Source organism: Beta vulgaris, chromosome 5 (assembly GCF_026745355.1).
Source record: "Beta vulgaris subsp. vulgaris cultivar EL10 chromosome 5, EL10.2, whole genome shotgun sequence".
In the NCBI taxonomy this organism is placed as follows: domain Eukaryota; kingdom Viridiplantae; phylum Streptophyta; class Magnoliopsida; order Caryophyllales; family Amaranthaceae; genus Beta; species Beta vulgaris.
Window position 1 is genome coordinate 2,532,516 of NC_079206.1, and position 12,103 is coordinate 2,544,618.

General features: G+C 36.3%; 1 protein-coding gene and 1 long non-coding RNA gene across 3 annotated transcripts; one reads left to right on the forward strand and one right to left on the reverse strand.

The window, feature by feature from the left end:
• Positions 1 to 5,301: 5,301 nt before the first annotated feature.
• LOC104892175 (hypothetical protein) lies at positions 5,302 to 6,011 on the reverse strand. The gene is made up of 2 exons (XM_010678015.4): positions 5,589 to 6,011; positions 5,302 to 5,478 (listed from the first exon to the last, which is right to left on the reverse strand). Exons 1-2 carry the CDS (start codon positions 5,940 to 5,942, stop codon positions 5,470 to 5,472), a joined length of 363 nt encoding a protein of 120 aa, XP_010676317.1. The 5' UTR covers positions 5,943 to 6,011; the 3' UTR covers positions 5,302 to 5,469.
• Positions 6,012 to 6,314: 303 nt separating this feature from the next.
• On the forward strand, positions 6,315 to 10,266 carry LOC125497644 (uncharacterized). Of its 2 annotated transcripts, none has more exons than XR_007274658.2 (2): positions 6,315 to 6,998; positions 8,348 to 10,266. It is a non-coding gene; the product is annotated as an uncharacterized LOC125497644 (long non-coding RNA). The 2 variants fall into 2 exon arrangements; XR_007274659.2 differs by having other exon boundaries at positions 6,315 to 6,428.
• Positions 10,267 to 12,103: the final 1,837 nt, after the last annotated feature.

Genomic DNA, 12,103 nt, shown 5'->3' on the forward strand with positions numbered 1-12,103 from the left:
AGTGGCATACAAATTGGAATTACCACCCAACAGCAAAATACATCCTGTATTTCACATCTCCCAATTGAAACCAGCAAAGGGCAACCACATTCCCCCCACTCAGCTGCCTGCACAATTGAACTCTGACTTGGAACTCATGGTAGAACCAGAAGCACTCTTAGATGCTCGCTATGGAACACCAGGACATGAGAAACCTATGGAAGTCCTCATCAAGTGGAAGCAACTACCAGAAAGTGAAGCTACATGGGAAGATCTGGCATCAATGGATCAAAGGTTCCCTACCTTCCACCTTGAGGACAAGGTGAAACTTTGGGCCGCAGGTAATGTCATGCACGTGCCTAAACCACCACTGAGGTTTGTTTACTCAAGGCGCCAAAAGAAGTAAGAGGTTCTAGAAGGGTGAGCTGGCTCATGTTGAGGCAATGATTGGAATGACAGCAGCTATTTTGTCTTTACTAATATTCTAGCTATTTTGTCTTTTGCTCAGAATAATACCGTTGTCCAGATATTTTCTAGGGCAGTGCATAGGAGTAAGTCTATAAATAGAAGAAGGTTGTAATTAGGAGGGCATCGAGAAAATATTGAGTGAAGTTTGTTCTTGGGAGGAACCCAGCTCCTCGAAAGCTGTGGAAACTATCTTAATATACTATCTTACTGTTCCTGTCTCATTTGATTGCTACTGAATTTTCGTGAACCTAGTTGATTCATTACAAATGTTGATGAATTTTCAATCTTGTTTGGCATAGTGAATATAGTATTAACTATGCCTGTCTCACAGAAAACCGTCTCTTACAGATGCAGAGTGCACAGGACCACCATTAAACTTGAGCTTTAACTTGGGAAATCACGTCAAGATTTCGTTGCACAACGGGTGAATTCGGCTATGGAGATCTTTTATGGCTCTCCCACTTGCTAAAGTAAGTGCCTTTATAGTTTCTATTACCCTGGTGACCTCTTCTTGTTACTGTAGACACTTGTAAAACTAGCTTAGGAGTATTTAGTTTTATAATCTATGCATTCTTTAGAAAATACAGCCTACTTTTCATGATATTACTATCATTTAGTCCTTCGGTCTTTGAGCTAATGTACATGCGTTGGTGGTAAGATTATTACACAAAATGCAGGTGGAAATGTCTAAGACGATCATGACATTATTGGTTTATGTGATTTGGTAATATTGCCTACTCAATAGCAACTCGATTAGAGCAATTGCCCATCCTATGGTTATAACTTATAGATACAAAGAGATTAAGAACTTATTATTACAAGAAGATGAAGACCTTAGAATATATGAGAATTTCTTATTCATAATGTTTAAACCAAAGATTGCATTATTTCTCCTTATATCTTGAAAGCTGAGTTTAATTAACAAAATGTGAATTTCGATGTTAATTTTTCTTTGTAAATGGACAGAAATTGTGTGAAGGCTAATATCAGTACTAAGTACTAACTAGAGTTTAAGATATTAAGTCTATCAAGGATGTACTAACATCATTAATCTTGTTGTTCATTAAGTATCAATGATCAATAGATATAGGTCAATGCATGTGGTCAAACTGATTAAATTTGTAGTGGTTCCCCCCCCCCCCCCCACCCCTCCAGCCCCCCAATTTGTGTACTTGATATTTTCCCCTAACAACAAATAATTCTTTCATCACCAAAGATGGAATTAAATGCCAGATACTGGAATATTTTGTAGGGAAACAAAAGTATAACCTTTTCCTTGTTTTTGAGGGACAAAAACTATAACCTGAGCCACAGTAATGAGTTAGATAATGGAAGAAAACTCCCACACTCTCTTTACTATGACATGCTATTACACCATGACTATCAAGTCTAAGGCTCTCATCTGAGGAGTGAGAAACAATGGTATTCCAGATCCGGAATTTATTTATCAATTAATGATCTGATTGAAAGGTGAAGTTCTCTACTCGAAGCATTGCTGAGATACAGAATGAAAATAGCACAACTTTTTGTACCAATTCATGTCCATAATAATTTTTCCTGCCCTTTTCTTCCTCTTCTCATAACAGGATCCCTGTAATGTTTAATGGCCAAGCTATACATATTGAACAGGTTTATTCCTGTATGGCAAAGTAGCAAGTCTAAGAAGGAAGTTCTGTGTAATTCGAAAGGTTTGGAATTTTGGATGGATTCAGGATTGTTTTCAACGATTTTGCTTGATAGTTTCTAATTCCTTTCCCATTCTTGCACTGGAGATTGGAGTTAACAAAACAACTTTTTTCAGAGATTATGTGGAAAAATTGGCTGGAAGTAAACCTAGTATCCGGAGTTTGTTTAATACATGAGTAGCATGAAGCACATTTTTCTAAGCCTGCTAAAACACCATTTTGACAGCTGAATGATTTCAGCTTGTGGCTACATTCTTTAAGTTTGATTTTGCAGCTTGAGCAACTTGGTCTTTTGCAACTTAACATATTTCACCTTGCATTTAGTCTTAGCCACATGGTCAACATATATGATCATGCCATTCATATATCATTGATGGCTTTAATCAGGTGATTTATTGCTTCGTCCATCTCTCAATGTTTTCTACACTATCCTTACATGGATGTACCAAAATGCTATTCACCTATCTCTATTGAGTTGAATACAAATCTCCTATCTCTATCATATCAATGTTTTCTACATTCCTCATCACTCTACCTTTTCCTCTCTCTACCCACTTTCTATATTTACATTATACACTCATTTTCCTTCTCTCTTATTTATATACCTATATCAGGGCATCCTACATCTATATGCTACTCTTAATAATTGTGTTAAACCCTATTGTGGATTTGTGGGGACGGAGGGAGCAATATCTGGAATGACTTCTTCGCTAATTTATACCTCTGAGTTGCGGGATCTCTCAGGAGTGAGCTTTGTGGATAAATCATGTTTATAGTGGAGAAATCTTTTACTCGTAAGGGAATTGGGCGTGTCTTGGTAGGTTATGATTATGTTATGCATTGGGTTTAGGGGGAGAGGTAATATGGGGAGTACAATATAATTAGGTTAGCTTGGTGAGCAGGTAAGTTAGCTCTATAAATAGAATAGATTCGTGGGAGGAAGGGTATGGAGAAAATTATTGAGAGTTTATTTTAGTGGTTAGCTTGGGAGTGTGACAATTCACTTGAAAACTTGATAACTATCTTTACATTTTTCTGTAATTTCCATTTCTATCAATTAAAATCACCTTCATCTTCTTTTATTTACTGTTCAAAGTTCCAGTTCATTACAGATTTCCACATTGCTTTTGCATATGTAGGATTAGTGTACTTCTATTAGAAGTCAGGACATAAATTATATATCAGTAAACACACACTACATGTATAAATTTCAGTAAGATAAGGGCTGAAGTAGATCATTTAGTGTAATAGCAGTACAAATGAGTACAAGAAACATGCTATATTCACTAGCACACTGCCTACACTTACGCCCGCAATCATTGTATTGATACCCGTGATTTTCTGTCAATTTGCTGGAACTTGTATGCAGAAGCTCATTTGTAATGCTAGTTTAGCCTAAATAGATCTGCCAGATTGGAAAGGAGTGCTATAAAAAGGCAAGTATGGGCCTAAATATCAGAGAAAAAAGTTCAGAGTTCAGACTTTAGATGCCAAAGCTGAATAAATATATGATTGCAACACATACTTTTCTATAGTGATACGATAATACCCCTAAATAATGTTCTCCTCCTTCCTCTTGATGACTTCTGCAGCTCCACCATGGTGGTAGCGAACCTACCTAAGTGTGATATTGGTCTTCTACACAACACCCCTCACCACATTGAGCTTTTGAAGACCATTTGGTAGCTGGGATGCCGTTCCAGCCTTGACCCTGCTGTACCTGAAGTCTCAGATTATGATTCACAACGACCATCAGGTATGACCTTCCTCTCATCATCACAGAAATACTAAATTCTGTAGTTAGTCATTTTAGTGGGACTTACGTAAGACTATGCATTTTGAATGTTTACTGTCTATTCTTTGCTTGTGATGAGATAGAAGGGATAAAGATTAAGGTCATATATTGGTGAAAGTGGAATAATTTTGACTCCGTTTTCCTGCTTATCATGTATCGTCGAATGTCATCTTACTTTGAGAGTTTTCAAAATGCTTATAGAAATCAACGACCTTCACAGTGATAAATGTGGCATCTTTGAGGTCAAGCCGTCAAGTTGCTTAGCTGGAGGCTCAGTTCCAACTTGGAAGTAATAGAGTCTACTGCTTGCTTTTAGATCATCTTTGAATTCGACTTCCTTTTCTTGATATGTTCTGCTCTTTGTGTGTTAGGACATTTTTGCATTCCTTTTAGGTACTCATTGCCTCCATACTAAGCTATATAATGTCACTGTTGAAGTATAAACTGTAAAGCAAAAACACTCACTTTTAAATTGTAATCTGCCGCTAACTTACTACTTACCACACATGTTTGAGGTAATGAAAGAAAGTTTCCAGTTAGCAATCCAGTCCACTTAGTTCTTAAGGTACCCTTTTGCTTTTGGTCCATGGACCTCAGTCTGTGTGTTCGTGATAATGATTTTGTTGCGTATTAAGTATGGCCGATGGCGTCTTGACATCAAATGAAGGTAGTGATCTACGATATATCTCAGAACATATAGAAAGCTACTGATCTTGTCATTATCAGGAGGTATCGCATGATTGATATGATATATTAAACTTGTGTCTTTTCTAGTTATAACATAATCTTCTGCTTTGAATTTTCTTCAAGTCATATATCTATAAGATCAACAGTTCTTCATTTTGCAATTTTTTTCTTTATTGGTGTAGACTTTTGGGTCTAGTTGTTCTTTCCATGGTTTATTTTAGGAATGTAATTAGATATGGAAGTACCTCTGAAACAAGTAATGCTGGGAACTAGAATGAAAACTATATCAGTGACAAAACTTATGCAAGGGAAGGGAATCTCATGGATTATATTTAAGCATATCAAAAAACAGTAAGTGCTGGATTGCTTTCAGTCATAGGTCATTTAGGAAGTCGTTTGAATTACACAGATGGACGAGTGTTTGTGAGCAAACTAGTATTATTAGCACATCTATTGACAAGCGTATGAAAGTGTTGCAGGTATTGAAATTGGTAACTCCATTTGATTTTCAGATGAGGATTATAGAGACTTAGTAGTCACGCGTTATCATTTTATACTTCCTAGTTGCTTAACGAGGATTCTCTTGTTAGCTGGAGACCGAGTGGTTCTTGACAACTATATTCATGTGGTAGTTTTTCCTCATGTGAAGCTAGTGTAAAATTGTATATTATGCCAGGAGTTGGAACATTTGCAGAAAGTAAATGCCATATTAATCATAGAAATAATGGAGTACAATACGATTTATAGTACTCGTACATGGTAGTACTGGAATAATGAGCAACTTATTTTACTAATACTCATATTTGATTAATTGCTGTCAGTTGTTGCAGGCAGGAGCTGATTTGCTGCACTGTTTTAGCACATCTGCAAACAAGAAAGAACATTATTACTACAGGGGAAATTGGGTGACTGAACAAATAACATGGAACAAGTTTGAAGCAACAGTTGAATAAAGTGATGTTCGGAACACATACCCTCCTGTATGGATCGTACTCGTTCTCATAAACAATACGCTCTTCCTTCCTCTCAATAATCTCAGCGCCACCATGGTGGTGGTGGTGGCCATAGCTAGGGATGGCGCTGCTCTCATACACAACTTCAGTCACCACGTTGTTGTGGGCACCACCATGGTGGTGGTGGTGACCATAGCTAGGGATGCTGCTGCTCTCATACACAACATCACTCACCACATTGTTGTGGTGGCGGTGGCCGATTGGGTAGCTAGGCCTTCCATATCCACCATCAACCCTGCTGTATTCAGAGTAAGAGTCGCATGGCCTCTCACGGATGACCTCCTTCTCGTAGTAGTTGCTTCCACAGTGTGCCATTGCTATTATATGTGTTGTACTCTGGTACTTTGTAGTGGTTTATTTTTCTTTGCTTGGTGAGATGTAAGGGAGCAATATGGTGTTCTTATATAGTGGTGAAAATGGGAATATATTTGGGGTCCATTTCCTGCTTTTATGCATTGATCGAATATTTTTGAAGACTTCTTGAATTATGGTTACTTGTTAGAGGCTTATTTTCTTTCATGCAGCTGTTATGGCATCAATGCAATCAAGTTATCAAATTGAGTTCTTGTAGTTGTGAAACTGGGGAATAAATTGTCCAGTTGCTTGCTTTATGTCTTGCTCGAATCCCACTATCGTTTTGTGAACTATGCAAATTCTGACTTATTCCACTCTCTTGGTGTAGGACATTTTGAACTGATACTCTGGTGCTTGTTGTCTTCACTCTGAAAATTATGGCATCTCGAAGATTAAGGTTATGTTCTCTTCACCTGATATAAGGTGATCTGGTTTGAATTTATTAAGGTCTAGTCTCTTCCTTCGTTGTTTTTACTTCTACCACTTTGATTATATACTTTTACGATTATAGATTTTACGTAAATGTAATTAGATTTGTCTCGTGTATTTTCAAAATATTAGCACTTTTTACTAATTTTACTAATTAATTGTTATAGATATTAATGGTCAAAATCATGCACCGAATGTGAAATTCCTAGTTTGTAGAAGCGGGAAAGAACGGGGGTAATTGCCAAAATAGACGTAAACATTTTTCTTGTATATTGTCGTAGGAAATACTTCTTTTTTTTCTCGATAGCAAAGAGAATCATATATGCAAAGCTTTGAGCCTTTGATGTGTTGGCCTACTTTGTAGGCCTAAAATCTTCAATTTATTGATTGAGTGGTTAATGTAATTATTCTTCAGCATCACATTGACGAGTGATCCAAGTTGGTTCATTGTATTAGTGCTACCCCATCTACATTTCCTAAATTATGCTCTTCATGGAAAAGCTGTGAAAGCTGCTCCCTTTTATCTCAGCAGCCAAGAATCAGAACATCTTAGCTAGCAAGATTTCTACAACTCTCTTGTACAACCAGGTAAGCATTTAGGGGCCATTTGGTTTAAGATATGGAATATAAAGGGAATGAACACAAATAGAGGAGGGGAATGGTAACAGAAATGGTTACCTTTTAGTTTTCTTTTTCAATTTTTCTTCACTCATGCTTACCCTTAATAGTGTGATTGTTAATTATAATACGCCTAGACGGCCTAGTGCTTCTTTTAAAGAGATATCCTTGACGGCCCGTTTGGTAGTTGGTCATAAATGGTGGTAATGGGAATGAATTTGTGTGTAAATTTGTGAAAAATATAATTGTCCATTCCCATGATAATGCTAATTTATCATAAAGTGTCCACTTTCCTTCTTGAATTTTCATTCTCATCCAATACCACCTTGTAGGTGGTAATGAGTGGTAATGAAAATTGCTTCCCTTTGGAGACAAAAGCACAAGTTTAGGGGTGAGATTCTTTCCCATGGAGAAAAAATGCCTCCACATAGAGATTTTAAGGGTGCTTCTCTTATAAAATTACACTTAAAATTTATTCCCATTACCTTAATTTATTAATGACTACCAAACGGGCCGTGAGGGTACAATGGAATTTTTTACTGTTCAGGATTATTTAACTTCTAACACCCATGGTTGATGCATATGCTGGTGACAGATCTGCAAGTCATTGCAAATAGAGAAGTATGAAATCTTACCTAATTAGACTTGAACATGGTGTCATTTAACTGAAAATTAGAAACCATAAATGAATGTAAGCAAATCTGAGTTGGCTTCCCTGTATCTCTGGGAGAATTGAACCTAGTGAGTAGTGAACTCTTTTTACTCGATCGATCCTAAAGGGAAATGCATCCACTACAGCAAGTACTATGAAGTCAGATTCATGTCTATAGATTTCATAAACTCTGAAGTAATCGATAATGTTTTCTATGTTCCGCTACATATGCACAATAAGATTACTTGTGTCTTTCAGTTTATAATATAGCTAGTAGTAATTTCTGTGTTTAGAGCTTTCAGGACTGTCAGCACTTCAGCAAACCTCTAGTTTTATCCTTGAGATCAGAGCAGCTTACGTCGTTTCTATCATCCGAAAAATTTACACACAAGCTCTTTAAAATTTTATACTGATCTTGTAAGTTGTAACTACAATATGAATGTGATTGACTGATTGTAGCCTGCCAGCTAATCAAACACATGGATTCGTGTAGTTCTATCCGTATCCTGTATCATGTCTGGGATTGGGATTTAAGAGTACTTCTGATTTAGTTTCTTGCTGGTGTTCACGAAGTGCATACATACAGCATATAAATGCTGGTTTAAGCAAAGTGCATGCAGCATAGAAACTGCTACTGCTATTCAAATTACTCTTCATGATTTTGCAGATGATGAAAATAAACGCGAAGAAATGTATGGATATCTTAGCTTGTTGCATCCTTTAAACCAGCTTAAACATCAGTTTGTCATCCTGCAAATCCTGCAAAAGTTTGTACAAGTTAAACTGATCTTGTAAGTACAATCTGGATATGGTTAGCTTGCAGTTTAGCTAATCAATATTTATCTTTTATTTTCTTAGTGCATGCTTATCAAATAATTGCTGTAGCCTTCTCCAACTTTTCGTCTAATACATTCATTGCTTACTGGAAATGTCTGATTACTGATTTGAGCAGATAGCTCTCTCTTAATAGCAACATATTCTCATAATTCATTTGCTTTGGAGATGGCATTATTAGATTTTCAAGAATTACCTCTCAGTAACTCTCATTTGATTTAGGATAAGGTTGTGTATGTATGTCCTCTTTAGGTTAGGCCATAGAGAAAAGACTTGCTAGTAGAGATGGCAATTCAAGTCAACGGATCTGAGTCAGGTATGGTTTCAAGACAATCTCGGATCATGCTCAATATGTATCAAATTTTATGTAAGATGCTATAAATTTGAAAACCAAATAATGATCGAATTCAGGTGTTTAGGTTTAGTTCAGATTATCAAATTGGATTAAAGATTGCAAGCTCTGTTTTTTAAAATACAGAAAAAGGAAACGTTAGGAGACCTTCTCTTGATGAGAGGCCAAAGCATTGATACCGGAAACGTGGTACGTGGTCTAGGAGTCTATCTGGTTTACTCTAGAGGTTGCGTTCCGCGTTCCCATTTATGTACCACGTTCTAGAACGTTCTGCGTTCCATGTAACAATGGGCCAAAGATTGCCAGCTCTACTTGCTTGTGAGAAGCAGGCTCTTTTAGGTGCAAAATTGCAGGAACTATATTGCATGCACCCAGTTAACTAGTTGGGTATGTTTCTCCACCATTATCATATGTTATGTGTTATCAATGCAGATTTATTAGAATTCAGGACATGATCTCTTTAATTTGCTAAATACTAGAAGTATATAATAAGTTCATAAGAAACCGGATTACATAGTCGAACAAAGTATGATTACAGTACACAAGATAGCAAGGCAGACATCACTCCAAATCCTCTAGCAACTAGTCGGTGCCTAGAGGTTAAGGAGGCATTTTATTCTACTAAATTAATGCCATGGTTGCTCTGAGCTCTCTGGATCATGTTGCCTCTAAGCCTTAGTAACTCTGCAAACCAGAAAAAAGAGCCATGTGTAAGTGTAAATTAGATGGTAAAAAATTTCCATACAGAAAAAATAGTGAAAAGAATACTTCAACCTAAAGCTAGTTAAGGGCTTCTTCTTTTCTTTCTTTCAATTATTTTGTGGTTGCAATTTTTTCTTGCTAGTACCTAAGAGCATGGGTTCTAAAAACTTAAACTCGACTACTTCCTCCATAGCATAATAACTGCAACAAATGAATATTTTATACCTCATAAATAATATCCATGTGTTACATTTATTATGTTGCGGAGAAGATAATTTTAAGTCGAAAGTAAAAGTCAAAACGTTCAAATATAGGAAGTCTAAACAATTGAGTAGATGATAAGATATTAAAACTTACCCTGTATGGGTCATAGGAGTTGTCAATGATACGCTCTTCCCTCCTCTCAATGATCTCAGCTGGCCTACCGTATTGGTGGTTGTGGTGGTTGTGGGGGTGGTGGTGGTGGCCGGGGATGACTTCGCTAACAACCTCGGTCACAACATTTCCCAACCCGTTGCGGTGGTGGTGAACACGGTTGCCATATTCGTCAATCCTGTACTCAGCTGATCCATAGGCTGATCCATATGGACCCTCACGAACAACCTCCTTCTCAACCTCGTAGTAGTTGTTACCGTAGGGGCGGTTAATGTATGCCATTCTTGTTATGTTGCTTAGTGGTTTACTACTATATAGTATGATTGATTGTTTTAGTACTTGTTTGAGTGATATAAAACTTAGCAATGCCCATGATGTGCTTATATACTGGTGAGAATGAGAATATTTTTTGGTGCATGTTGCATGCTGCGTGACGTGATGTTCTTTTCTTACGAGGGGAGAAGGGGTATTTTTCTGATTTGGTAATAGATAATTCAAAAGTAATACATATCAATACGATGGGAAAATTTATTCGAAAGATTATCGATGTGTCGGTTACGTGATCATAAGATGATTTTTGTAGAGTAGCTACCAAAAAGGAGTAGAGAATTTAGGATGATGTGTTCAACCAATAAGGATTATCAATAAAATTATTTACATAAGCTTCTAATGATTTTCCAGTTCGCGAAAAATGAATATATAATAGGCAGTTATCTAGGAATGTGAGTATGTGAAGGTTATTATTGAATATTTAATATTTTGACATGTCTTTTTATGTGATGTGTCGCACGCTTAAATGATGGTGCTATATTATGAATGATTTTATATATACATTATTAAAGACCTTGTCGTTTTGTACTTGCTGCTAATTGAGTAATTTGATATTTTGCATTATGAAAAGTCAGATATAAAATAAAATCAGTTGAACCTAAATATCTTTTGGTAAAATGGGAATGGGCCTTGAAAGTTGAAAGCTAGCCGAAATATCATAGTCGAATATAATTTTGTTTTCCTCAAGTAGATCTACCAAACTGAATTTTGTTCCTTCTCTTTCCCATTCTAGTATTCTACTACATAAAAAGTGGATATTATTCCTCCCTTTTGTGTTACAATGTACTATGAACATCTAGAATTATGCCATATTGAACGGTAACAAATACTAGTCTATACAAAATAAACATATAGTTTCTTCTTGTATCGATGCTCTGAGCTGATTGAGGATGACAGTTTGCGCTTTCATTGTACCTAAATTAGAATTTGTTCCCACTGATAATGAAAACAACATCCACTTAATTACTGATTCACTGTCTTGTTGATCACCCAGGTGTCTCTAACTTTATCCCTTTCCTTCTTTGTCGTATTGTTAAGGTTGGATATGTAATTCATCTTATTTTCTTTTTCTTAATTTTTGCCTTAATTTATTCTTTTGTTTTGATGTCTAACAGTTTCCTAAGCTCACAATTTATAATTAAAGTACCTATTTATGTCAAGGCCGTCTCATAAAATTAGGGGCCCTGTGCTAAAATAAATTATAAAGATTAATTTTTTTGGTGAATAGAGAGACGGAAGAGTTATAAATGGGGATTTTTGGAGAATAGGATAAGAAGAAAAACACCAAATAGAAATTAATCTCTTTATATTTGTAATTAGATTTAGATTTTTTTTGGGCGGACAACTAATAAAATTAGGCCCCTTATATTTCGGGGGGCCTGTGCAGTTGCTCATCCTGCACATGGCCTTAGCCGCCTCTGATTTATGTATTAGTCATTATCGGTGAGTAGAAAAACTGTGTACCTGGTTTTAAATCCATATTCGGTTAGATTTGGTGGGTCTGAAACTGGCCCTGTTGAGATTAGGTCTGTGTTGAGGACCCGGTTGTAACTAGTTCCAATTCTGGGTAGTAAAATTTTGGACCCGGTGTTCACTGGGTACCCGATAAATATGGATACTTGACGAAACCAGGTATCAGACTAAGTAGCTAGTGCCTAGTGAATTTTTTATGTATGATGAATAATTTAGTCTTAAAATTTATTAGCTCGTCAATATAAGTTTGGTCGAAATTATACCAAGGATACTAATAAATATATGTTATGATTTTTACTTTACCCTTTATTAAGCTTAACAATAAAAAATTTTAGCTTTTGAATGTTATTGGGTACC